Source organism: Equus quagga, chromosome 9, assembly GCF_021613505.1.
Source record: "Equus quagga isolate Etosha38 chromosome 9, UCLA_HA_Equagga_1.0, whole genome shotgun sequence".
Classification (NCBI taxonomy): Eukaryota; Metazoa; Chordata; class Mammalia; order Perissodactyla; family Equidae; genus Equus; species Equus quagga.
In genome coordinates this window covers 5,386,798-5,410,230 of record NC_060275.1, presented here as the reverse complement: position 1 = coordinate 5,410,230, position 23,433 = coordinate 5,386,798, and the positions used below count along the sequence as shown (strand labels likewise).

At 43.8% G+C, this 23,433-nt stretch overlaps 2 protein-coding genes across 2 annotated transcripts in view; one reads left to right on the top strand and one right to left on the bottom strand.

Annotated features, from left to right (window-relative positions):
- The window catches only part of FBXO15 (F-box protein 15), a 46,580-nt gene extending 41,984 nt beyond the window's left edge, over positions 1–4,596 (bottom strand). The window contains exon 1 of the mRNA XM_046672346.1: positions 4,493–4,596. Within this exon, the coding sequence (XP_046528302.1) occupies positions 4,493–4,596 (104 nt within the window). The remainder of the gene's footprint in view (positions 1–4,492) is intronic.
- Positions 4,597–5,247: 651 nt separating this feature from the next.
- Positions 5,248–15,747, top strand: TIMM21 (translocase of inner mitochondrial membrane 21). The gene is made up of 6 exons (XM_046672347.1): positions 5,248–5,911; positions 12,097–12,159; positions 12,257–12,354; positions 14,871–14,944; positions 15,033–15,138; positions 15,242–15,747. The coding sequence occupies exons 1-6, from the start codon at positions 5,611–5,613 to the stop codon at positions 15,335–15,337; spliced, it is 738 nt and encodes a 245-aa protein (XP_046528303.1). The 5' UTR covers positions 5,248–5,610; the 3' UTR covers positions 15,338–15,747.
- Positions 15,748–23,433: the final 7,686 nt, after the last annotated feature.

The window sequence follows — 23,433 nt, the reverse complement described above, 5'->3', positions numbered from 1 at the left end:
GCAACTAAGCTAACTGACTCCAACCTGTTCCATCTTTACCTAGCCATCTTCCCTCTGTATGTGTATGTCTGTGTGTCTCTTCTTATAACAGCATCAGTCATATTCCATTTAGGACCCACCTTAATCCAGTATGACCTCATCTTAACTAATAATATCTGCAAAGACCCTACTTCCAAATAGTCACATCTGAGGTTCTGGCTGGACATGAATTTGTGGGAGGAGAGGAAGGCACTATTCAACACAATATACAATTTTAAAACTATACATTTTAAAATGATTTGAAAGCATTCTTTATTTCAAGTGGTGAACTATTCTTGTAAATTCTAAACTGACCTGTATTACATACTCAAAGAAAAAATATCTTCAGTTAACAAAGGTTTCTAACACTGAAGCTTTAAGTAAAAGGGATTTGTATTACCCCTCCACCAAAAAGTAATATCCATTCAGAGTTCTCAACCCGTGACCCTTAGACTTCTGCAAATGTGAAGGGTCATGCCAAGAAGTCTGGGAGTCTGGACACACACACTGTATGAAGACTGAGAAATGTCTCTCACTAATAGATACTGCTGTTTTTTTAACTTAAATAATACTGCTATGGTTAATCAAATACAAATTTGTTGAAAAGCATTAGTAAATTGATAACAGCTTTTTGCTATTATGTATTTCCTCAATCAAAAGATGCCCAAAACTAAAAACTATTACCCTAGGCCTTTCCAAGGGAACTGAAGAAAAGTAAATTAATATGACATATCAATCAGTTTCAATCTAGCAAATTGGCAAAGACCAAATAAATGATAACGGCAACTGCTGGCTACGCTGCAGACAGATAAACATTCGCATTCACTGCTGGGAGCATAAACTGGTGCAAACGGTATGGAAAGCCAATTGGTAAAGTATATCGAGATTTTTGAGAGGCACACATAATTTTTTTAAGCCAGGAATTTCACTTCCAGAAATACATCCCAAGGCAAGAAAATGAGCCCAAAGACTTCACTCAAGAACATCTAACTCAAAGTTGTCTCCACTAGGAAAAATGCTAGAAACAGCACAGGGCTTGGTTAAATTGCATGGCCTCCATACAGTTAACAATGTTCAGCCAATTCAAATGGACAGTTTCAACAAAGGCGAAAGCATGTGAGAGAGAAATAAGTTCATGAAGTCTTCCAGAAGTCTGCACGGCTTGCTCTCTCACCTCCTTCAGGTATTCATGCAAATGTCACCATCTCACTGAGAACTTCTTTGGCCATGCTCTCTAAAACTCCAATCCATACTCTACAGACTCTCTAAAACTCCAATCCATATTCTACATACATACACACACACACTTTATGCCCCTTCCCTATTTTTTTCCTTAACACATATCACCATCCGACACTACACAGTATACTTACCTACCTTATTAACTACCACTGGAACATAAGCTCCATATTGGCAGATCTTTCATATGAGTTTTGGTCACTGCTGATTCTTAAGCACCCACAAAATGCCTGGCATGCAGACAGCATTTGATAAATATCTGATAAATTAATAATATATCAACTGAAAAAGCAGGTCATATCAGTATATGCTATATAATCTTATTTTTGTATTTCTCTCAAGAGAATAAGCAAACACATACATACAAAGAAAAGACGTCCGGAAGGAAAGTCAACAAGGTACTACCCTGATTCACAGGATTACAAGGCTAGAAGGTTTTTGGGTGGTGGTTGTTTTCAAACTGGGGCTGGAAGATTGAAAGGACAGAACTCCATGCACTTTCTAATATTTCTTAATATATTGAATATGTAATAAATGGGGGGGGTTCTTGTTTTAATTTCAAAATAGAGAATCCCATACGCAAGAAGGTTTGGAATCACAATTTCATAGCACAATCCTTTAGGCTGAAGCTGTGGTTCCCAAACACAGCATTCTAGGGTACCAGCTGCCTCAAAATCTGCGGCACAGCCTGCAGAAAGCTCAAAATTTCTGTGACATCTCTTAAAAAATTAATGCAAATGTTGCATTATTGTTGGATAACTTATCTGTATTTGTCTTATTATAAAAATGTATTACTTACCGGTTAAATGATTTAACATTTTTCCCCAAAACCATTGCATTAATTTTACATGTTGGGAAGATGCTCCATGCACCCCCACCCACTGGCACCTATCTGTTTGAGAAGTGCAGCCTATTTGTTGCTGCTTGTTTTTCCATAATTAAAATAGATCTCATGAGTCCTGCATTTCATAGATCAAAAGACTAAGACTCTACCAAGGCAATCACAGTGACTTGTTCAAGGTCTCAATCTAGAGACAGAGTCCCAGAGACCTCCATCTCCTGACTATCCCTTCAAAAGCTCTTTCTACTGTATTATTATATTATACATCTTATCAGTATGGCTTTTGGTACAATTGAAAACTAATCTCCATTTCTCCATAAAATAAACCCACCGCACATTTCTAACGGTCACACAGTTCACAAGTAGGTAAGTGACATGCACAGCCTCCTGCAGATCTAGCTCTACAAAGCTAAGTGCACATTTAGTGACACAATTACTAAGATGACATTTAGTTTAAAAACACTTTTTTTCCAAGCGACAGATTTTGCCTGATAGCTTTGAATAAGTTCAATATTTTAAAAATCTACTTTCTGGGCCTGATTTTTAATATCCGGTAAATCAAAGAAATTAGACCAAATAGAAATTAAGCTAACTTGATATGCTTTCCGCTATATTTCTTACAGTTTATGATGTTTGTATATATTCACATTATGTGTTAAAAAGGGAACCACTGATTCCTTATTAAAATTTAATTTTTCTGAATTGAGAATTAAAAATAACCACCTACTTAGATATAATCTTTCTTAGCAACTGACTTTTCTTTACCAAAAAGAATGTACGCATCACCAAATCACGGGTTGACATGCAGGCTCCCATGCAAGGCACAATGACAGGCACTCTAATTACATCATTTCACCAGGAAGTTCTCTCAACTCATAAAGTAAAAGAAGACTCATCACATAAAAATCACTCTGCTTCCCACTAACAGAGCACTATATATAAAAACTAATTTTAGTAATAGTAGCAAATTGATTTAAAGTTCAAGCTTCCTATTTAAATTCCAGTCTTTCTCACCTACATAATAGAAGAAATTTTGCAGACACTGTTACCATCTTATTTGTCACAAGGCTTGTGGTATGTCTCATGTTACAGCTATTCTCAAGAACCAACTATTAGCATAATACTAAGGTACAGGGTCCTGCTTCTGAAACCAGAGTAAGTGGGGTAATGCACCCTTGGATGAACACAGGACATAGTTCTGGAGATTCAAGAAAACAAAAACTAACTTTAATTGCAGTGGTACGTAACACAGTCCTTTTTCATGCTTACACATTTGGTTTATTAGAAGGGATAAAACGCATGACTTTTTATATCTATAAAGGAAGAAGATTTGCAAGCAAAAGGACAATCGTCAAGGACGCAAACTGTCCTTAGCATCATCCTTCCACCTAGTAAAATAACTGGGATGATAGGTACAGAGCTAGGTACAACTCATGACAGGACGAGACGGATTTAGCAAAGAACCACAGCACGTTGATACTTCTGAGGGGCTGGCTCATCCACTTTGGGAAATGAGCCATTCCCCTTGGAGGTAAGGTGAAGATCCTTTTGGAAAGCAGCTGCATCCTCCTGTTCCCTCCTCACCTCACTCCTCAAAGCTGCCTTCTCTCACTGTAGACGAGGACTACCCTTCGGTTCCCGGGTGCCCCAAGAGACAGAGAGAAGAAACGAGTCTCTAGACCCCAGAACAAGAACACGAGAGGCCCTAGCACTTAAACAGGAAGAGAGGCAGAATAGGATTAGGAGTTGAGCACCAAGGGGTAGCTGTCTAGAAGGCATCCCCCCAGGGTTTGCTTAAAAACACAGACTTCTTGACGTCAGAGGTGCAGAAACGGCTGCCCCGGGAGACGCTCCCAGAGCAACCTGCCTGTTAGAGGTATAGGCTTAGGGGTGGTGAGTCCCTTCACGAATCGTGGGCGGGAGAGAAAACCGAGGAGGTGTTGTCGAGCTGATTCTACTTCTCTAAGTTATAAAGTTATAAAAGGCCGTAAGGTGATTCCCGGCCCCAGAACAAGGAAGCTACTTTGGGAACGCGCTCTGGAGGGCTCCCTCTGGGCGCCCCGCAGGCGGGGACCGGTGCCTGCGCCTGCCTGCACACGTGGAGCGCTTTCCCCCGCGCTCTCCGCGAGGCGCTGCACGTTCCCAGCTCCCCACCGCGCCTATTCACTGAATGAACGGAAGGAGAACGAAGATTTCCGGGGAAGCCACTCTACTCGGATCAGGACTTCGGGTAATCCCACTTTTCCAGGTTGAAGAGACCTTTCCCGCACTAGAGAGAGCTGCAAGCCGCGCGCTGGAGCGGGACGAAGGAAAATAAAGAGAAAGGGACGGGGCTGTGGGTAATTGAGGGGCTTCCCTCGCGCGGCTCCCTGGGCGCGGCCCCGCCACCGTCACCTGAACCCGGCGCGCCCGGGGGCTGAACCCACGCCGAGCGGTAGGCGCGGCGCCTGGAGCCCGCGCCACTGCAGCTGCAGGAGCCGGCCGCGTCCGGTCGCCATGGAGACCTGGCTGAGACGCCCAGCGGCGCGAGGGCGGAAGGGAGCAGCGCGCCGCCCCGAGACACGCCCGCCCGACGCCGGCGCACTCCGAGACGCGCGTGCGCAGGAGCGGAGCGGGGGCGGGGCCGAGGACGACAGGGCTTTCCAACGCTCCAGGAGTTCTAGAAACTTCTGGGGCCCGGGTTCCTCTCACACTCGATGTCCTGACGCCGAGGACGCCGCGTGGCGAGTGGGTGACTTAGGCTTTAACACAGTGTGGGCATTGCGGCCGCGACGTGCCTCTCCAGTTGCTGGCTCTCTGGTAGTTCGCACTTTCGCACTGGTTGCTGTCTGGTTTCCTGGGGAAGAAACTGAAACGCACAGGCTACATCATTTGCCCATGAGGAATGGCAGAGCCACATTCAGATGGAGAATTTCCCAGTTTACACAGTCCTCTGTAGAGGGTCGCAAGAACACGCAGTTTATAATTACTAATTTGATTTTTGCAAGTTCTGCTTGAACTACTCAGCGCCTATAGCACGAATTCCCCCCACCAACACGGATACATCTTCCTACTGCGAGAAGTACGAGCAACGCAGGCGCAGGCGAGGCTGGGAGGTGGCGAAAGGCCCGGCGGGGACTCTGGCCGCCTTGCACTGTGGGAGATGTAGTCCTTGTGCCTTCCCGCTGTGGCAACTCAGTAAGACTTGAGATCCTCAAACTACTATTCCCAGGACTTCTAGGGGTTTCCCAGGTTGCTTTGCAAAGACATAGCGGGGCGATCGTGAATGTCGGCCCAGAAGGTAATCAAAGCACTTTAATTCAAGTAAAAAGATGCCGAAAGAGTAGGGGAGGTGGACGTCAGCGTCCTTCGGGAGACTTTTCGACTGCAGAAGCTAACGTTTTTGCCGAACACGCCGCGCAGAATTTCCGGTGTGAATGTGTAGACTTGAGTAGGCGTCCGCCTGGGGTGTAGCGGGAAGTGAAGCTTTTCGAGGTTGGCATCTTGCATAAACGGAGCGGCTTTCTGTGAACATGATTTGTACTTTTCTACGAGCTCTACAGTGTACGGAGAAGCTGCACAGGTCTTCGGGGAAGCGGCTGTTTTTGCCACACTTGGTGCTTAACAAAGCTTGCTTGAAAACTGAGCCCGGTTTGAGATGGGGGCTGCAAGAGCGGAAGAAAACGGTGCGGCCTCCATGTATTGTTGGAGTCTCCCAGAAAACCATCTGGACGCAGGGACAGAGCCCCCAGAGAGCCAAAGAGGACAGCAGCAAACAAGTGTCTGTGCACAGCAGTCGGAGAGGGGAGCCCGTCATCTCAACGTCACAGAAAGGTAAAAAGGATTCTCCAGTAACGATCAGTCTGTCAACAAACGTGGCAAGAGCTGCCAGTGCCCCTTTACACAAGTTCAGTGCTAACGGTGGAAAAACAGTGCGTACAAATTAAAAGGTAGAACCGTTAGACACAGTTTAGAATCAGAGAATATAGGCCTAAAATTTTCTTCGCAGGTTTGCATTCAAATTTGAAAGTTGATTTTGATATAATTTTGTTGAATTATGTCTAGAAAATTTTTCTCAACTTTTATTAGTTCTGGTCTGGAGAGAGCTATATAAAACTTAAGCATTGTTAATACTTTGTAATGGAAAAGTCGATTCCCAGATGTTTCATCTCATTTGAATCTCGCATTCGTTTTTTCAGACAGATCAGCACTGCCCCCTTTGTGTATGATGCACACTCCCCCGATTTCACACAACCGAAAATTGAATGCACATTTTCCTATTTCAGTTTTCTGATATCCAGCTCAATGTTCTTTAGGTCAACCATTCACGAGTATTTCTTGAGCTTCCATTTTCTCTAAATTTAGCGCTTGAATGGGTGTTATTGGTTGTCCCACGGAAATCCTGTACACAAATAGGTTACCACCAAATTAGGAGGAAAATAGGTACAGAGTGTGAAACAGTGAAAAAAACGTTAATTGTGCTACAAAGAAGAAGTACTAGGGAGCATATGATAAAGAGTAATTGGATAGAATAAATAGAAAAGAGAGATTATTGAGTCATAATCCATAGAGATTAACTCATGTAGTTTCACTCAATAAACACTTCTCTTGAGTGACTGCTGTTGTGCCCAGATACTGAGTTAGACTCTATATATTACAGAATGAAGGATGTTCAAAACATCGCTTACCTTCAAATGAAACGTGCAGTAATAGGACGTATAAAAGAGGAAAGGTAAAGTGTAATTCTGTCAGGTAAAGTCAGAGAAGTCCTCATAGATGAGATAAGAAATCATTTAACTTCTTATTGTTTATTCCTTCACTTTACAAGTAATTTGTAGAAAAAATAAAAAAGGAAGCAAAGAAAGTAATCCAGACACCCATGGCTATCCCACACAGGATGACTATTGTTAATATTTTGGTTTATGTCATTTCAGTGCACATACTTTTTAACAATTCTAACAAAAAAAATTTAACTGTATCCTACTAGTTGTTTTGCGGTCTGCTGAATTTATCAAAAATATAATCATTCACTCATTCATAATAGCCTGAACAGGGTTGTGAGGGATGATTAAAAGTTCAGCACAAGTGAGCAGCCTGTATGCAGAGGTCAGAGGCACAGAAGTGTCAAACAGCGTGTGCTAGGTCATCTGGCTCCAGCAACAGCACTGCTTACACTGCAGGGGGGCCTGCTGCAGAGCCCTGTCCTGATCTGGACCCCACTCAGATGTGGCAGCTTTCCTGGCGCCTTAGTGAAGGGGTGGGAGCAGTGTGCCCAGATGTGGAGTGTGCTGCCTCCGGAGTCCACAGAGGCCCGTCACGCTGTGGTAGGACAGACGGGATCCAGTAGCTGGTCTTTTACTTGGCAAGGGGTGTCCCAGCATGCCCCACCCGGCGTCCTCCTAAGAGTTTTGCTGATGTGTTGGCAAGCCCTGGATCTTTGCTGGGCTCATCCCCCACACTTGGAGCACATGTGTCTTACCAGGGGTCCCAACATACAGCATGCATGCCACTTGTTACTTTTGCCTCTGCCTAACATGATGGCATAAACAGAGTGGACAAATGTGATGTTTTGCAGAATGTCCAGAACAGCAATGTCCAAACAAAACTTTCTGCAGTGATGGAAATGTTATATATGTGTGCTTTCCCAGTAAAGTAGCCACTAACCACATGTGGCTTTTGAGCACTTGAAATGTTGCTCGTGAGACTGAGGAACTGAGTTTTTATTTAAGGTTAACTTGAAGTCAATTTTAAAATTAAAGTCAAACAGCCACTTGTGGTGTATAGCTGCTGTATTAGACAGCCCAGATTCAGAAGGTCTGGGTCCCTTAAAACTATTATGACAGGTGGGACACTTAACAAATCCTGGGCAAGACCGTACATGTACACCGTTATTATCAGTTTCCTGTTAGTACAAACTGCTACTGCTGCTCCCTCTCAATAGAGAAGGAAAAGAATACATTCTCCAGATCAGTGGCCAATGCCATGAGTCTGTGTTAATGTGCTCCATAAAGTTATCATATCTGGCATTGCATCCGTATTGGGGCTACTGCTTGGTTGAATTTGCAGTGGACTGCTGTCATCCTCCAGTTTCTGCCTGGTTTTTGTAAGGGGCAGACTGGTGAATTACATGGGACTGTGATGGGCACCACTGCCCCTCTATCTTTAGGTCTTTAAGAATAGCTCTGTCTGTACCATTCGCCCTTAGATGTGAGACTGTTTTTGATTTACTGTCTGGGTCAGTTGGGGGCAGTTTCAGAGACTTCCATTGGACTTTCCCCATATGTTAGCTTTTAACCCACCCTCAAAGGAACTGAAGTAGGGGTTGTTGTTGCCAGTTACTGAGTATGTCGATTCCCGTTATACATTGGAAATCAGAGAAATATTACCTGGTAGGTCCCTGGACCCAGCTGTGAAGCTTTTACAAGCGAGGCTGTTTCCTACATGACCACCATACATACCTAACAGAGGGGCCATAATGACTCTTTGGGTTCTGGGGTGTCAGTGTCAACTCAGACCGTCCAACAGACCTTGAAATGTGTGGGTATTCCCCTTTTTCTAGTGCATGGTTACCAAGCCAGTGGCTGTAGGTCTCTTTGGTGAAGAACCAGGGGCATCCTGTGTACTTGCTCAGGTGTCTCCTCATAGAGGCTGGTCTTTCCTTCAGTATATGGGTTCCAGGTCTGAAAACTGTTTCAGGTCCAAAAGCTGAGTCAGTGATCATGACTTTGCCTTGGGTGTCTGCCTTCAGCCTCTTGATCACCCATAATTAATTTCTCATAATAATATAGATTGAGCAATATCCTTGTCAGCTGCCCATCAGTCTCACCCTTGAGAACACCATGTTCTAGTATCGTGTCTGTTGCTTTCTGCACGTCAGACACCCCTGGCTGCCTCTTCACCCTTGCTATTCATTATGATAGTTGCACCCACCTAGCTTCTGATGGTTCAGTGCCACAACCGTCCCCATGGCTGTCAGGATACCCTCTTCTGTAACGATGTAAACAGTGTCCTCCAGGCCCTCTACACAGCTGGTGGGTTTGGGATTTTGTTTCTTATATCCACTTTAGCATGCCGTCTCTCTGAGCCTTTTGATCCTTTCCTCCACAGTTTGCCATGGCAGTTCTGTCATTTTTAGCTCACTTAACGTGGACCGTCCTCTCTCCGTGTTTCCAAGAGCGAACCTAGCTGTGCCTCACCTCCCGAGGTGCTTGCTGGATTGTTCAATTCTTGACCACAGGAGAGCGCTCCCATATTACACTCTCACTTGTCCTGTTCTGTGTTCTGTGCCCCTTGATGCCATCCTTAGGATACAGTCACATGTGTGCTCTCACAGCTCCTGCTGGGGGGGCCTACAGCTCCTTCGGGGCTTCATCCTTTTCCTCTTTCCTCCCAGTTATGTCATAACCTGGCAAGAGCACATCTTGCTAGATTGAAGCCCCCAATTAGTCTTCAAGGAGGAGAAAGAGATAGCCTTGGACTGGGAGGCATGAGCTGCTGCTTCAGACCCGGAGGGTTCAGGAGAATCTGTGGATTTGAGATTTTTTAGTGTATCAGCCTATATGTCTCCATACCAAGCTTCAGATTCCCTTTCCTCCCAAAATTAGGACCCTGGCCTTGACATGGGAGACCTGACGGGGTGGAAATTCCAACCTCTCTGCTGCTCTTATGCCCTGGGCCTGACCTTCAGCTTTTTCTGTCCTCTAGGTGCAACAGAGACTCATCTCTGTTTTGTTATCAAGGAGGCCTCTACTTTCGCACTTCACCTTCACTGGGGATTAGTTACTCTCATCTTACTATCTTTATCTTTCTCAATTGCATTGGCAGCCCCTAACCACAGCCATTCAAACCAAGTCCTTAAAGTGGCTTATTCCTCCTGAATTCCCAATATATGATACCAACTAGTGCATTCCCTTTCACCAGTATTCCAACCCAGGTCTCCATGAGTAGAGCTGCAACAACTGCATATCACTGTGTGCCAGGCCTCTCAATGCTGTACCCACCAGCCAGCAGCCAGTGATCCAGCTCCAAAATCCTAGTTTGGAACAGCTCCCTAGGACCACTCCTGGTAGCACCTGTCCCAGTTGGGTCCCCATGGAAGCAGACTCAGTGGGATTTGCATACAGGAGGTTTTTGGGAGTGCTCAGAACACATCTATGAGGGGTGAGGCAAGCAGGATTATGCAGAGGGAGAAGTTGAAGTGCAGTGCATTTGCAGTAGGGGCCTCAGCCAGTTCTCCAGGGAGCTCTGAGGCTGGGCTGGCCTGTCACCTTCCAGCATAGGGTGTGGGGGCTGAAAACACCAACCAGGCATGAGGCGCGGGAAGGGCCATGACTTTGGTGAAAAGGCTGTCTTCAGATGAAGGGCTGTCTAGACGGGAACTCAGCTGAGAACCATCAGCCCCTAAGCTCTCCATAGCTGGGGGAATGGGAGCCTCAGTCCTGAGGGGAGGAGCTGGGGCCTCTCACCACAGCAGCCACTCCTGCAGAGACAAATGGCAGAGTTTTTTGCATGAAAGTATAGGTCTGAAAGGGTCAAGAAGAGGAAGGTAGGCAATGAACAGCTTCCAGTCAAGACAACTATAAAATAACACAGAGACTTTCCACATGTGCGGACTGTGGACGATACCCAGCACAGGGCTCTGCACATAGTGGATACACAGTAGGTGTTTATAACTGAATAATAGAGAAGGCCTTCCAGATACCCTCAGCAAGGCGGGATGTTTGCATTGAGAGGGGCAATCAAGAATCCAGGGTGTTGGGACCAAAGACCTGATGTGGGTAATGGAATAATATGGCTACTTACTAGTATGATCATTATTGTAGTCTCAGCTTGGGGCTTGGCACACAGCTGGCAGTTAATATTCAGGAAGTGTATTTCGTAAACTTAATAGAGAATGAAATGAGACGTTCTCATTGTCGGCCTCTCGACTCCTGAGCCCGCTAAGGAGATGAGATTGTGGCAGGGATTGCATAGTCAAGCCCATGAATTGCATGTTTGGGCAGATGCAATCTTTTTGTTATTTCAGTCACATCTTTTTAGTTAGGAACCTGTACTGAAATCTTGAAGGATTATTATGCTAAAAAGTACTTTTAAATAAGTGTTATTTTATAAAAGTAACAGAAGCTTATTGTACAAAAGGGAAAACTATAAAAATAACCTGTAAACATTTTGTTGTATTTCTGGAAAGAAAATTTGTAAGAGATTTGTATTCCAGAAATCTGTGTTCCTAATGTAGTGAATAAATTAATCTATAAATATAGCACCAGGAGGTGATTCACTTTTCAGCATCAGTGAAAAAGTATAGTTGCAATTGTAATGTTAAAGCTCTTTGCATATGTATGTACATAATGTATATCTATACATATAAATATATATTCTGTCCCATGATAATATGTTGATTGAATTTATTTAGCTTTCAGAACTTCTATTTAATCCATATGCACATTTTATTAGTATCGGGGAAAAAAAAGTGCAGATTCTGGACAAGTTCTTCATTTTCTAAATCCATTCAGTTCACAAATCTGTCTGGCCAAGCAAATTCCTGTTCTAAATTTAGTTCTCTGTTCATTGTGGGCACAGCCAGTGGGGTGGCCAGAGGAGAAAGTTCCTGAATGTTAAGAGTCAAGGCCTGTTTTGAGCCCTTTGACTCAGTTGACAAAGCCAGCACTTTCCTTAATCTGACAGCAAACTGTATCGCCTGTTGCCTAATCTGTGACAGTTGTTTTCACACTGAGAGGCTGGATCACTTGTTAAAAGGATTTCCTCAGCTTACAAAGTAAGGAAGTATTAAAATTATGCTAAACAAAATAAAAATACTGACTTCTAGGCCTTCCTCCCAGAATTCTACTGAGGTTCTTTAAAAAGTTTCTTGAGGAGGTTCTGATTTGCAGGGAGATTTGAGGACAGCTGCTGTGGAACACGTGGAGACCCACTTAGGTCCTGAGGCCATGTCACCTCCTGGAAATACTGTGGCCACCCGTGTTCCTACTCATGTGTGACTCGGTGTTTTCTCTTTACAGTGAAAGAAGCCGGACGAGATTTTACCTATTTGATAGTGGTGCTTATTGGAGTCAGCATTACAGGTTGAAAACACAGCAAGTATAATACCCCTGAGTATCTTTTTTATTTATCATTTGTCTTGCTTCACTTTGCTTGATCTTCTTTTTCTGTGATTTCCAGGTGGCTTGTTCTACACGATTTTCAAAGAACTTTTTTCTTCATCCAGTCCTAATAAGATATATGGGAAAGCCTTAGAAAAATGCAGATCACACCCCGAGGTTAGTACTCAAGACTGAGTGACACGGACTCTGATAATCGGGAGAAAATGTTGGGGAGCGAGGGGAGTGGGCAGAATTCGTGTACCAGTTCTGAGACTAGTGAAGTTTGTGTATGATAAAACCATAAGGCTTGGATTGTGATTATGTTATTAGCTCTTTGTTCTGTACTAGAAATGCTTTGATTAAGAGCAACCAGGTGCCGGCCGCGTGGCCAAGTGGTTAAGTTCGCGTGCTCCGCTTCGGCGGCCCCAGGGTTCCACCGGTTCAGATACCAGGCGCGGACATGGCACCACTTTTTAGGCCATGCTGAGGCGGTGTCCCACATGCCACAACTAGAAGGACCCACAACTAAAATATACAACTACGTACTGGGGAGATTTGGGGAGAAAAAAGCAGGAAAAAAAAAGGAGCAGCCAAAGTTCCATGTAGGGGTGTTTTCATCCTAGTTGTACGAGAGAGTTATTTTACTAGTTGTCATTAATAATAAATTCTTAGACTATACCAGAGTATTAAACTCACGCACTAAGTCTAGTCCTTTAAAAATACCTGATTCATGACCTCATGATCATAATAGTAACTGTTGATGCTTATTGAGAGCACAGTGTGTGCCAAGCAGTGTGCTCAGTGTTCCAGTGCATCGTCTTTGTTAAATGCACAGAAACCATTTGCGTTAGGTACTGCTGTTACCCTGTTTGCAGAAGAGGAAACTGACACTTAAAGAGATTAAATGACTCCACTAAAATCAGAGCCGATTAGTGGAAGAGCCCGAACCTGAATCCAAGTTCGTCCGATTCCACATCTTATGCTTTCAAGCACAACCTGCCGAAACCATTCCCTGGGAGGAGGGAGACGTGGAAGAGCCACCTCAGTTCTTTGAAGGATCCTGTCCAGAAGGAAGGCTTTCTGTGAGGCTTTCCAGTCGCAGATAGAAAGGCAGCAGAGCCTGTGGAATGCCCGATTCCTCATCCCTAGGCAGAGAGCTCCAGCACTGAGAAATAGTACTCACTGGAATCCTCACTCTTGTACCCTCAAAGAAGACAGCAGATAACATCTTAAGTATGAGGGCTGTTTCTCACACAGGCAAGGAGTAGTGCCAAAGAAACAGAACATGCACTCCCTGGGAGGGGAAAGATGGAAATGCACGCTCTCAGCCCAAGTACCCTGCACTAGTTTTCCCTGGGGCACGCCTCCGAGTGCTCCATCCATTTCTCCTCATGTCAGGGAGGAATCCTCAGAAGCTAATGCTCTCTGGCATGTTTCTTTTGAAATCTGCTGATTTCTCTTAAGGGGACTGGACAGTCTGAGAACCATGAAGAAGGAGGCAGGGAGGGAGATGCATCTCTGAGTAAGATGAAAACAGTAGGAAATGAGGAAGATTCCCATTATAGTTATCGGGAGTCCATGTGATACCTGACGGAAACTCTTTAGAAACCACAAAAGCAAATATGAGTAGTAGCATAATTAAATGATTGGACACAACTCTAAAAAGAGATGAAGAGTGGCTGTATTATTCACAAACTCAGCCTTTCAGAGATCTGCAGCATTTCGAACAAAACTATACAAAATAAACACAAAGAGTGGGCATTATTAAAGTTATAACTTAATTTGCTACCTAAAAGAGCTCTGCAAATACTAACTTCAACAATTCAATTTGTCAAACTGAAGAGCCTGTTCTTTGCCAGGAGCTGTGCCCGGTTGAAAAAGAGAAAATTCCCACGTTCTGATGCGATGTATTAAATCTATTAAAGTAAACTACCTGAACTGGTGTTCAGTTTGTTTCAGCTACTCAGTTCTTAAATATTTCTCTCTTATCTTAACATTATTCCTTTTATACCTGAAAAATGTTTATGCCTGTTTATACCTGAAAAATGTGATACTGAAGATTCCCAACAGACAAAATAAGAAAACTTTTATAGAGTTGAGGCAATATTTGTTTTAGTTTGATATCAGATTTCTATTTTTTTTAAAGATTGCGAAGTATTTGCATTTTAAATTCAATAAAAACTACATTTGCACTTCATTGTGAGTTTTCCCATTACAAGTAATTGATTCCCATCTCTAGGTCTGGTAATAAGAGATCGTTATGACTTGTTTTTATTTCACTGTGTTTAAGGACTTAAAAAACTATTTTGCTCTCATAGTTTTTAGTATTAGACCCCATTAGGTAAATTTCACTAAAAATATTTGAACTTTTAAATATCTGAACTCTTTATTTCATTGTTTGTTTTTATAAGGGGAGTGGGACTAGCTTCCTACGCTGTTGTGAAACTACACGTAACACCATGAAGTTACTTATTTCAATCTCTGTGCCTTAAATATTTAAGTTATTTATGGGATGATTTTTACATGATAATTTTTTCAGTTCTCTCGTCATTGGAGTTGTCGTTTGGAAAGGGTCCTAGGCTTACTGATTTTTTTTTCCTAAAATAAATCACTTGGTTTGTCAGAAAATATTTCCTTAGAAAGCTTAAAAAAAAATAGCTCTTACCGAATGAAGCATTGTCTTTATGCTCCAGGTGCTCAGTGTCTTTGGGGAGCCTGTGAAAGGCTACGGGGAGGCGACGCGGCGCGGACGAAGGCAGCACGTCAGGTACCGCACTTTGCTTGAGTCTGGAAAGCTCGGGGATGGTTTTTAAATGAAAGGAGTTTAGGCTTATCTTCCTTCATTTTCTTGACAGTTTTATTGAATACGTAAAAGATGGGCTGAAACACATGCGTGTGAAATTCTACATCCAGGGCTCCGAGCCTGGGAAGCAAGGAACCGTGCATCTCGAAGTGAAAGAGGTGTGAGGCTCAATCGTAGTGGGTTAGATGATTCTGAATGCAGTGTTTGCTACTGAAAGCACTGGAAAGAAAAATAACACCTTGAAATACATTTTTTTTCCAGAACCCAGAAAGTGGCGAATATGAATTTCAATACATATTTGTAGAACTTGAACCCTACCCTAGAAGAACTATTATCATTGAAGATAATCGGTCCTGAGACAATTAAAAGAAGCAAGCAAGCATGCTAATTGCTGCTGGATGTTGGGTGGTGCAGACTCACAGCTCTCATCTTCACAGCTCCTCCACAGTCTCTTTTGAATAGGACAGGAAAGAGTGTGTAGCTCATGAAAGTGAATGTAACTGGGTAGTTGTTGCATTTAGACAAACTGAACTAGAGATCTTCTTGTAGAGTGAAAAATCATGACATAGAGCATATTTTGTGTTATCTCATTGAATCATCAATCGTGGACAGTATTTGTGCTCTACTTAAAATCATCTTTTATGATAAGAAATTTTGATTATTAAAAATTTTTCACCATGTAAATAAGAAAACAGAGTTCAGTATTTTATGCTTTTTTATGTTGTATAAATGTATAAAATCTGTAAAATAAAAGTAACAAAAAAATGCTTCCTTCCATATACTTCAGAATCTGACTTGAGGTGAACACTTGGAAATATTTGAGAACTGTAGGGGAACCACATGGTAAATAAGCTCTTCACCACTATCATAGGAAGGTTATACACATTGTATGGTTTTTAGTAATCCGGGGTGGCTCGTTTTTCCCCCTTTGTGAGTTGGGGGACATTGTACCCAGTGGGGAAAGTACGCACTCTAAAGTCGGGTGGACCTGGCTTCTCACCAGGCATGTGGGCCTGTGCAGGTACCTTAGCCTTGTCAGACCTCACTGTCATGGCTTGTTAGGGCGACTAAAGGAGATGATAGGTGCCAGGGCCTGGACCATAGCGGGCACCCAGGAAGTGTCCCCTCCCCTTTAGGACTTGCACTGATGCTTTATACTGCCAAAAGAAGCGTGGAAATGAGTGAGAGTCATTTAAGCATATATGCAATGCCTTTTTGGGATAGGACACCGTATTTTACCTGAAGTATTTACAGAGGACCTGGAGCAAAGTGACATTAACTTACAAGAGTAATCACGTATCTGTATAAAGTGCTGCCTGCGCTGGGAGAGCTCTGCACTATTGAGGTATCGCTGTAAAATGTCCCTTCTCCCTCAGAACTGGCTACAGAGGAATTTCTAATTGTGGAGTATTTGGGATGGAAGGACCCCCAGGCAATCTGTCTCCCCTTTTTAGTCCATCTCCCTGCTTGGTTTAGTTCTACCTTTAGTTTGTTTAGTTGCTCCTTTTGAATGTTTTTAATTTTAATTATGAAAAATTTCAAACATTTAGGAAATACAGAAAATACCACAGCAAATGCCCCTGTCTCCCTGATGTACCACATTTTCAAGTGGCTAGGTGAACTTTTAACTTGGGCTCTGTCTCCTAACCATTCTTTCCTCTCCTTTCCAGTAGGATGCCCAATTTCAGTATTGTTATTTTTGACTGAAATGTCAGCATTTAACAGGGTGAGAGGTTCTGTTCACTATCCTACACTCAGAAAAGCAGCCCTGCTCTTTCATAGGACCTGCTCAAATCAAGGCTTGACTGGGACCTGGCCTCTGAGCCCACTGGGGCTTTAGCCTACCCTCCTGACCCTGTTTTTATGGTTTAGGACCAAATTCTATATTCATCTTTATGTGCCTCCCATTTTATGATAAACCCGTGCCTCTTAGATATGAACTTATCATTAAGTTACTTCTATAATCAGAAATTAATTTTTCAAAAGGAAAAATCTCTGTGCTCAGATTCTTCTGTATAACCATGGGAAAATGTTGTATGCAATTTTTTAGATACCTTTGTTTTCTTTCCCTCTGACAATTTGATACCACATGTTAAAATTTTTCCGTTTTAAAACAATTCCTTTAATCAACTTTGGTATCTCTGATTCTGATTTTGGTATCTGTCTATGGGCTTACTCCGGTCTTTTCCCTGAAATCTTTTCTAAAATCTGGAGCCCACATCTGACCATGCCCAGTATCCCCTTCTATCATTTATACAAATTAAAAAATGATATGTTCCTTTTCTTCCAAGGCTTTTATTACTTCATCCGCAATCAGTGAACCTTTTTGTCAGAATTAAGTGTAGAGCAGCATTTCCTCTCCTGTGCTCTCTCTCTTCAGTGAAGAACTTGTTGGCAGGACAAGTCAGGAATTTGTCAGAGGTTGTACGTTTAACACAATGAGATACCAGCCCATCTACCTACCTCGCAGACACCACAAACTTTTCCTTCCATTTAGTGAGCTACAGTGATATTAATTGTTACCCTTATTATTATTCAAATATGATTCCCCAACTCCTATTTCATGGATTTCCACTTAGGGTCATACTTAGTTTATATACTACTATTTAATATACCTGATAGAGTACTAATGTGTTCCATCTGTTAGATTTCATTCATTCAACAAATGTTCATTGAGGACAGGCTGTATGTCAGACTGTATGCTAGGTTTAGAGAAACCTAAAAGGAAAAATTACAACCCCTGTCTTTGAGGAATTTCAAATAGGTGAAGAAAACAACACGTAGTTGCTCTAGTGGTCTGACCCAGCGAGAGTGTGAGGATCAGGCAGCAAGTCAGCCCAGGGCGGTCAGAGGCTTCAGAGAGGAGGAACCATTAGAGGTGAGGTTGATGGGGAGGTAGGAGTTTGCCAAGTCACCGCGTGAGGAGGGGATATTTTCAGCTGAAGAAAGAGCATGTGCAAAGGTCCAGAAATATCTACAAGCACTAGCAATTATTGGCACAGAACACACTGAAGGGGAGAGGGGACGCCCAGTAGTGGGAGGTGCTGAAGTTCCAGTGGTGAGCAGTTGCCAACAGCACCCTCGCTCTCTTGGGACTTAAAGTCCAGAAGGGGAGACAGACCCTAAACAAATAGCTAGCCAGGTGATTAAATGGTCTGTGTGATTAAAAACCGGTACATGTGTAAAGGAAAGTTAGGACAGAGGGACCTCATCCAGTGAGTTGGTCAAGAAAGGATTTCTTTCAGACGAAATGCCATTTGAACTGGAATGTGAAAGGACAGGTTATGACTGAAAGAGCCGTATATACAACAGCTCCAAACCAGAAAGGTGCCAAGACTGAAAATAGGCCGATGTGACTGAAGTACTGGAGTGGGGTAGGTCGTGGGGTGCAGGGGGCCTAGCACGTCTGGTAACAACAGGTAAACGTTTTCATTCTGTAGGCAATGGACAACATCAAGGAAATTGGAGCAGGAACGGAAGCTATCTAATTCTAGAAAGAGAATTCGTAGCTGTGTGAAGGATGAGACTCCAGGGAAAGAGACTGGGATGAAGGTTATTAGGATAGCTCAGACAAGAGGTGAAGCTAGAAAAGAGTTGTTACATTTGAGAAATATTCAGGGGTAAGAGGACAGGACTTTGCAACCAAGGGGGTGTAGGAAATAACATGGAGGACTCAAAAACAGCTTTCAGATCTGGCTGCAGTGACAATATTAAGAATTCAGGAACAGGGGTTATGAGTTGGGGATAATAAGTTCTCCGAGTTTGAGGTACATCCGAGTCAGCCAGGGGAAGGGTCTAGAAGCAACAGGATATTCACGTCTAGTGCTCAGGAGACTATGTGGCCTAGAGAAGGGGATCTAAGAGTCACCTGCAGAGAGGCAGCAGCTGAAGCTGATGGGGGGTGGAGGGGGGCGGGTGGTGAATTGCCCAGGGGGAGCATGTAAAGGGAGAGTGGTGACTGGAGGACTGGAGGGCAGGATTACCACGTGACTGGGTCCTCTGCCCCAATACCATCTTGCAATCCCCTCCTTCCCTGAGATGGTTAACAGAGGCTAAGGAAAGGACTTTCGTGTTTTCATTTTAAATTTGTTTCGTCTTATATTTTTGTTGTGTTGTTAAAGATGAAGAAATTTGAGAACATGCAAAAGGAAAGGAGGCAATGGAGGAGAGGTTGAAATCCAGGGAAGATAAGGGACAGGATGAAGCAAGGTCCCTGGGGACTCGGTTCAGAGCAGAGCTGAAGGCAGGATAGCGGCACGTGCAGAGAAGTCTGTGCATGGGTGACAGATCTGGAGGCATCTCCAGCTGGTCGGCCTCAGTACATCATCAGCTAAGAGAGAAGTCAGAGTGGGTTTGGGACTTGAAGAGGGAGATGAAAGTTTGGAATATCCCCTGAAGGAGAAGAGAGGAAACTGACCATGGAGAGATGGCCAAGGTGAGGCCAGACTCAGAAAGTGTGTGGAAATTCTCATCTGCACAGATGGGTCACCTTCTCCCGCAGGGTCCGCAGTGATAGGCAGGGACAAGGCAGCTAGTTGGATCGATCTGTGGTTAGTTTGCTGGGCTGCTGAAAGAGTTGACTTGTTTCTTTGGAAGAATGTATGCCCTCACAGGTCAGTGAAGAGGGCCTTGCCCACCCAGACTTCAGCACTTACTGGGACGCTGCAGTCATTAATGCTGCTTGGCGTTCACGAAGCCTTAGACAATAAACAAACAGAACGAAGTAGAGACCCAGACAGACCCAGAGACAGGAAACTGCTTATACGTCAGAGGCTGCGTTACAGAGCTGTGAGAAAGGATTCAATGTTCAACGAATAGTGCTGGAACGATTGTTACCCAGGGGGCGAAAATGAAATTGGGTCTCTACCTCACAGCACACAAGGATCAATTCCAGGTACATTAAAACCTCATAACTTTTAGAAAACAATAGAGATTATCCTTGTGACATTTTTGGAAATGTCCTTAAACAAGACACAAGGTTCAAAACCATGAAGAAAAAGATGGATTTTAAGATTAAAAACTTAATCAGAAATAATAACTAAATAAATAAAAGTAAGCCACTAATGAGGAAACTTTAAAGCACATGTAGCAAAGAAGGGATTACTTTTCAGAACATGCAAAGAACTCCAAAACAAGCAGGGAGGAAGAAGCAGCAACCTCGTGCAAAAGTGGGCGAAAGCCCAGAAGAGTTGTTCAGGAAAGAGAGAACACACAGAGCTAACGAACTTCTGAAAATACTTTCAGCCTCACTAAAATCCAGCAGATGCAGAATGGGTGACTAGTTTTCATGCACCAGATTGATAAAAAATTGTAAATCAGTAAAGAAGTGAATGGAGCACAGGGACCCCTTATCCTCCACTGGAGGGATATAGTGGAACCTGCTGGGTAACAACTGAGCATTATTTAGCATAGTTGAAAAAGCAGATCCTCCATAACCCAGGACATCTTCCTGTAGCTGTTTACCTTAGAAAACCTGTGGCACATGCACCTGGAGTCAAGTACAAGATACATAACAGCAAAAATCTGGCAAGTTTGGACAGAAGACTGATGAAAAATACTCTGATACACAATTTCGGTTACCATGTGCTGTGGTCTGAATGTTTGTGTCCCCCTAAAATTCATATGTTGAAATCCTAACCCCAAAGGTGATGGTATGAGGAGGAGAGGGCTTTTGGGAGGTGATTAGGTCATGAGGGTGGAGCCCCCATGAATGGGATTAGTGTCCTTATAAAAGCGACCCCAGAGAGCTCCCTCAGCCCTTCGACCATGTGAGGACAGTGAGGAGTCTGCAACCTGAAAGAGCTTCCTCACCAGACCAGGCAGGCACCCTGATTGTGAATTTCCAGCCTCCAGAACCGTGAGCAGTAAATTTCTGTTGTTTGTAAGCCACCCATTCTGTGGTATTTTATCCTAGCAGCCCAAAGAGACTAAGACACCTCGGAACCAAGCAAGTCCAGGGGAAGATTCTGATACGTATGTGTTCCACGGTACTATGCAAAGCAGGGGCCACCTGTACTTAGACAATGTGAGGGAAAGGGAACCAACAACAGCTACACGCATCGGCACAGATGAATCTCACAAGTACCTTGAGCAAAAAGGCAAATTGCCAAATACTATGTGTATTTTGACATCATTTATATAAAGTCCAGAAACATGCAAAGTAAATAAACTATTGTTTGCAGATACATACATATGTGGCACACTCCGTAAAGACGTGAGGGAAAGATGAGGCCACATTCAGGAGAGTGATACTTCTTGTGGGAGAGGGGGTGGGAGGTGGGCTTCATGGGGTTGGAGTTCTTAAGCTGGATGGTGGTCCATGGCTGTTTGTTCTATATAATACTTCACACCTTCCACTACACACGGGCGAATTTACCTAGAAGGTAATGAAGCTGAAGATCAGGGTCCCTCACTTTCACAGACCCCAAAGCCCAGTACTTAATTTTGTATTCACTTTCTTACAGAAGATTCTAGAAACTGTCTAAGCCTTGGGCCCTCAAAACTTGGACCCACCCCTGCATACAAGTGATGACTTTTATGCACACCAAGCACTTCATAAATTTCAGAATGGTAAGATTAGACCACTCAACCTCCCAGGCTGTGTCCCAGGCCTGGGTGTGTCCCTCAGCCTAGTCTCAGCCTTAGATTTTATCTACCTTGGTACCCTGAGTCCTGAAGTCTTCCCAAATGCTGTGCATTAGTAATATACAAACCCCTGTTTTCTGTTTTTTCCGCTATAGTGTCCTTTATTGGTTTCTTTCACTGGTGTTCTTTTTGTATCCTAAATTGCATCTAACTTTACAGTTTTGGCTCTACATTTTTCTCTTCCCCCCTTAAATTAATTTTTAATCCATTTCCTACTACTCCCTGTTCACATCGCCTCCTTTCTGCTAGGTGCTTCTAGCACACTCAGCTGGGAAGTTAGAATCACCTCCTACATCACCGACTCTGCCTCCAGTTTCTCCCCAACTAATTTTCTCTCCTCACTGCGTGAGCTGCTTTCTAAAACTCGGATCTGACTGTGTACTGACCCTACCCACACCCCTCAGTGACTCCCAGCCATCCTGAAAAAGCTAAATCTCGCCAGCAGAGCTCTGATTCTGAAATCAGGGCCTAGTCTTCTGCCTCAATCTCCACCGTTCCCGGATCTGTCCTTCCGCCAACCATGGTCCCGCCACCCTGGATGAGCCCATCCTCCACAGGCTCCCTCCTCCATACCCTGACATTCAAAAGCTCCACTGACAGGTTGTCTTCAGACCGTTATGTGTGTTTGCTAGTGAACATTCTCAGCTACTTGGAATTTTCTTAATGCTTAGCATCGGGCCCCTTGCACATTCCTTTCTACCAAAGCAGTTAGGGAAGTTACAGTTTTATTGAGTAAGATTTCTCCTTCCCTTGGTGGCATTTTCAAAAGCTTTCTACAGAATTCCATAAACTTCCACATAAAAATTGGGACCACAAGGCATTTTTTAATCACCTATAGTTATTGACAGTGCCTTTACGGTGCACTAAAAGATACACAGCCAAATCTCCCACATGCCAGGCCCATATATTGGTGTACTGAAAGTACCCCTTAGCGTACATTAACTCACCTGGTCCTCACAGCCATTTGGGGCTGACCAGGGGCCCCTGTCTTACTGATGTGAAACCTGGGGCTCCATTAGTCCTCAGGAACCAGAAACAGGATTTCTCACTTTCTCATGCATTCATTCTTTCAACACCTTTTAATGCCTCCTGGGTCTGCCTGATGTGGAACAGGAGGGAGGGGTCTCTGCCCACTATAGGATTGGAACCAACCTCTTCTGATTCCCATTTCAGTTCACCTCCCACTGCGCCTGCCAGATCCTCATCATCTTACAGATACAACATATAAACAACATACCAACAAAGCAGGAGGTAGTGACCGACGGAGAAAGAACCGCTAAGGAAATAACGCGTTCCTTCCTGCTCAACATGATGGTCACGGAGCTGACCGATGCTGGGCCATCACATAAGAGAAGTCACGACATACGCATAAAGAAGTCCACAGCATGCAGACAAAGTCCCAGGCTGAATCGTGGTCCCTCCCACTGAAACCCAGCACAGCTAAATCCTTGGCTGTGCCAAGTCAAGGCTGAACCAAATAACCCAGGATGAGCTCATCCTCTCAGGGTCCTTAACTGAATCCCATCTTTTGCCTAGTAAGGTAATATCCACAGGTTCTGGGGATTACAATGTGAGCATGTCTTTTAGGGCCCGCCATTCAGGAGGCAACTAAAAGCGTCTGCTAGGGCAGCAGGTAACTCAAGATCATCCACTTTTGGGTAGCCTCAGAACCAGGGCTTTGAACCCAGGCCTGTCTGACTTACCATACCTTTCACATTTCCCCACCTCTCTGCAGTTAGTTTCCTCGTCTCTCAAATTAGGACGTCAATACTACTCTTAAGGTTTCCATAAGGATCACATGAAGTGGC

Excerpts from the sequence above, each read along its gene's own strand:
- TIMM21 (XM_046672347.1), top strand. The coding sequence starts at position 5,611 with ATGATTTGTACTTTTCTACGAGCTCTACAGTGTACGGAGAAGCTGCAC. Across the intron at positions 5,912-12,096 it reads CATCTCAACGTCACAGAAAG|TGAAAGAAGCCGGACGAGAT; the intron begins GTAAAAAGGATT and ends TTCTCTTTACAG. Across the intron at positions 15,139-15,241 it reads TGCATCTCGAAGTGAAAGAG|AACCCAGAAAGTGGCGAATA; the intron begins GTGTGAGGCTCA and ends TTTTTTTTCCAG.